The 4363-nt window shown below is 46.3% G+C and overlaps 1 protein-coding gene across 1 annotated transcript in view; it reads left to right on the top strand.

The window, feature by feature from the left end:
- LOC110337155 (tumor necrosis factor receptor superfamily member 23-like) overlaps positions 1-3530 on the top strand; it is a 13693-nt gene extending 10163 nt beyond the window's left edge. Inside the window, exons 4-6 of the mRNA XM_021219916.2 lie at positions 1757-1868; positions 2653-2726; positions 3382-3530. Of these exons, the coding sequence (XP_021075575.2) occupies positions 1757-1868; positions 2653-2726; positions 3382-3509 (314 nt within the window). The 3' untranslated portion in view covers positions 3510-3530. The remainder of the gene's footprint in view (positions 1-1756; positions 1869-2652; positions 2727-3381) is intronic.
- The last annotated feature ends 833 nt before the right edge of the window (positions 3531-4363 follow it).

The following is a 4363-nucleotide window of genomic DNA, read 5'->3' as shown; positions in this document are numbered from 1 at the left end:
TGTTAATCCTGCCAATCCATGAGCATGGAAGATCTTTCCATCTTCTGAGATCTTCTTCAATTTCTTTCTTTAGGGATTTGAAGTTCTTGTCATACAGGTCTTTCACTTCCTTAGTTAGAGTCACACCTAGGTATTTTATATTATTTGTGACTATTGTGAAGGGTGTTGTTTCCCTAATTTCTTTCTTCTAATTGTTAATTGAATGCAGAACCTAATAAAACACATACGGGTACCTAGAAAAACACCCCTCCGTGGATAAGCAATCTTGTGTGCTAGTTCCCAGACACACAGAGAAGAGCTTAAAGAGTAGGTGAGAGGGCACACAGATCTGGGGAAGCAGCAGAGAGACGAGGCCCACGCCTGCAGAAGTCTTGACAGGATATAGAAACATAATAAAATCTTTTTCAGAAACTTTAAGCATGACAGCACATGCGTTTAATCCCAGCACTCTGAAGGCAGATCTCTGTGAGTGCAAGGACAGCCTGACCAACATAGTGAGTTTAAAGACAGCCAGAGCTTATGCTTCAACCCTGTCATTTGCATCTACTAAGCATAGAGATGGAAACAGGCTGAGTGTAGCGGCACACATCTCTGGTCCCAGAGCTCAGGAGGCAGATATAGAAAGGACACTTTATTGTGCAGCCTAATTGTAGAGATTAGGTTCCGGTTCTTCCTCTTACCTCCATGCTCCCAAAATATATTTACAAATACCTTGGCCATGTAGCTAGGTTCTTCTCTGACTAGATATAACTTAGAATAACCCATTTGTCTTAGTCTACATTCTGCCACATACATGGTTGCCTGTGCTCAGGATCCGTGTGTCTCCTCACATCTTCCTGGACCAATCTCCTGCCAGGCTCTATCCCAGAATTCTTTCTCTTTCCCAGTTGTCCCACCTCCTATTTCCTGCCTAAGCCATGGGCCATCAGACTTATTACTGACAGGTGCCACTTCCATACAGACATACGATATTCTCTCTACACAGCCTGATCTATGTTGTGAGTTCTAGGACATCCAGGATTACACAGAGAAGTATTGTCTCCAACAAAACAAAAAAGACAGAACCATATTCCGTGATCACAGATCCACCGATGCTCTGAGATGTCTGCAGAGAGCTGGGCTGAGAGTCCTCCCTGCCTGTGCTCCCTGCTGTATTCTGAGAAAGGACACTGCCTAGCTTCAGAGAACTGTGAGAGGTGACGTTTATAGCTTGAGTGTTTCTAGTGCCCTGAACTATAGGTAAAAAGTTAAAATGGAACACCCCAATGGGAAAACCATCTTCATTTATAAGCCACTGAGTAAGTCACCATTAAGGGAGGTGTACACCCAGAGCCTGAGGACCCACCAGGGGTCTGGGCACAAGGTCACTAGGTGCTCTTCAGAGAACTAAGGTGATTAAATAAAGCACCTTCAGAGATGTCTGAGGGAGATGGCAGCCTCTGGAGAGGGAACCTTGTGGGGCAGAAGTGGGCCTACAGATCAGGACCACCCGTGATGGAGTCCTCGGGGCAGTGTGATGCTGTTGCACAGGATGTTGAACAATGGACTCCCAAGCCATCATCTCAGGTCTGGGTACCATCCTGGAGGCCCAAGGATGAGGATGCTCCCAGCAGTGCTGTTTAGCACTCAGTACATCTGTGATGGGAATGTGAAGGTTTACCAGGACACACTGTGTTCCTTTCAGGTGACAGTGGAGTCTGTGTGCCTATGTGAGGGTTGGCACCTCAACCTGACCCTATTTTTCCCTGGATTGCAGATCAGGAAATGGTGGCTGACTGCTCTGCCACCAGTGACCGGAAATGCCAGTGCCAAACAGGTCTTTACTACTTTGATCCAAAATTTCCAGAATCGTGCCGCCCATGTACCAAGTAAGTACCACTGTGGCCTGGGTAGGAGATAGCTTTGTAAGTTGCCTGAATAGCCTCTAATACAGTGAGGGACAGTCTGTATCATACTTTGGCAGATGACATTGTATGGTGGAGATTTTGTGGTCTGGGTGGTGCAGGACTTCTTGCTGGAGATCTCCATGGCTAATGTCCCTTGAGAGAAAGTAGACAGCGCTGGGCAAGGGACTAGGTTTTCCTGAGTGATGTCTTCCACAGGGTTCTTCAGTGTATTTGGCTTTGGTTGGGCTGGGTAATGCCTCATTCATTATTGGGAAGGTAGTACTGGGTGAAACTGAGGAGGGGGGAGGGGAGAAACTACTGGGCAAGGTTTGGAGAAATCCTGTGGTTTCTCCCCTCAGTAAGTGTTGCTTCAGTCAGATGGAGTTGTTGAGTCCTCAGGCCACGAGGGGGCGCCAGCGCAAACCACATACAGAGGAGTGTTTCTTCTCTGGGGCCCCTGAAATCTGATTCCCTTGAGAGAGGCCAGGAGGCCTCTCCTTTTCCTCTCTGCAAGGCCACCAAAGAAGCTATGGACATCAACGGAGGAGGAAAATGTAGTAACTGGCGTGTATTAAGTAGTAATCACATGATACTCTCTGAGATGCCCATGGGGCTGGTGGCAGCTGTGTGGACAGAACACGGTTTCAGATCTTGGATCATGATGCTGCCTGATGTGGTTTGGAGGGGCATCATGCCTTGCTGGACATCTGCTGCTGATGATGGCAGGAGGAGTCTGGCAGCAAGAACTGAGGGTGTCTCTTTGCAGATGTCCCCAAGGAATCCCTGTCCTCCAGGAATGCAACCCCACAGCTAACACAGTGTGCAGTTCATCTGCTTCAAGTAAGACCAATTTATTTTTAATATCTATGACTGCTTTCTTCTTCTCCTTCTCTCCTTCTCCTCCTCCTCCTCCTCCTCCTCCTCCTCTTCCTCCTCCTCCTCCTGCTCCNACAGAGTGAGTTCCAGGATAGCCAGGGCTACACAGAAAAACCCTGTCTCGAAAAACCAAAATAATAACAACAACAATAATAATTAATAATAATAATAATAATAATAATGCTAGGAAAAGAACCTACACCTATGAAAGAATGAAAGCAGGAACTGTAGTTAACAATGTATGCAAAATTGAGGGTTTGGGCAGAATCTCAGTGGTAGGGTATTATCCTACATGCATGAAGCCCTAAATTCAACCCTAGTACTGCCAAAAAGTACAATAAATGCAACCAGGGCACACTGGCCATGGCCTATAATTCTAGCATTCTGTTCTTTTTTTTTGTTTTGTTTTGTTTTGTTTTGTTTTTGAGACAGGGTTTCTCTGTATAGCCCTGGCTGTCCTGGAACTCACTCTGTAGACCAGGCTGGCCTTGAACTCAGAAATCTGCCCGCCTCTGTCTCTGCCCCCCGAGTGCTAGGATTAAAGGCGCGTACCACCACGCCTGGCTCAGCATTCTGTTCTTGAGTTGACCAAACTATTTCTTGCTTTTCCCACTTTTAGATCCCAGAAACCGGCTGTTCCTACTGTTACCACCTTCCTGCATGCTAATTTTGCCTATTGTTGTGTTCTGTATCCGAAGAAGAGAAAGGTTCTACAGATGGTGTCTTAGCTTCCTTTTATTGCTGTGAATAAAAACCATGAAGGCAACTTTTTTTTCTTTTTTTTTTTTTTTATTATTTTCTTTATTTACATTTCAAATGTTTCCCCCTTTCCAGGTCTCCCTTTCAGAAACCCCTATCCCATCCCTCCTCCCACTACCTCTATGAGGGTGCTCCCAACCACCCACTCCCATCTTCCCTCCCTGGCATTCCCTACACTAGGGCACCGAACACCCTCAGGCCCATGAGCCTCTCCTCCCACGATACCCAACAAAGCCGTCCTCGCCACATTCACCACCAGCGCTATGACTGTCTTCTGAATGAAAATGTACATACCATAGCATTAACTGTTTCAAAGTGGACATCAAAATGACACTGAATACCAGCCCCTCTATCGGTTACAATAAGTCCCCCAAAAGTATGTCTCTGTTCAACCCTGACCCTCGCAGGAAGATCTGCCTCAGTGGCTTGGCCTATCTGAATGGTTCACAGAGGTAGAGTCGCCATGTGTGGCTTTTGTGTCTGGCTTTCAGCATCATGTTTTCTCTGCATGAATCGGGGTTTGCTGCACGAATGCCTGTGCCATGTGTGAAGGAAGTGTCAATTTACCTGGTACTGGAGTTTTCAGTTCTGGTTGTGAGCCACCATGTGCAGGCTGGAAAGTGAACCGGGTTCCCCTGCAAGAGAGCCTTAACCAGTGAACTACCTAACCATCATGTATTAAGGCTGATCTAGGCTGAAGCTCTGTCAGAGCCTCATGCCTTTTCTTTTTTTTTTTTTTTTTTAAGATTTATTTACTTATTATATGTAAGTACACTGTAGCTGTCTTCAGACACTCCAGAAGAGGGCATCAGATCTTGTTACGGGTGGTTGTGAGCCACCAT

This window comes from Mus pahari, chromosome 1 (assembly GCF_900095145.1).
Source record: "Mus pahari chromosome 1, PAHARI_EIJ_v1.1, whole genome shotgun sequence".
NCBI lineage: Eukaryota > Metazoa > Chordata > Mammalia > Rodentia > Muridae > Mus > Mus pahari.
Note: the sequence above shows the minus strand (reverse complement) of the source record. Positions and strands in the feature narration are given on the sequence as shown.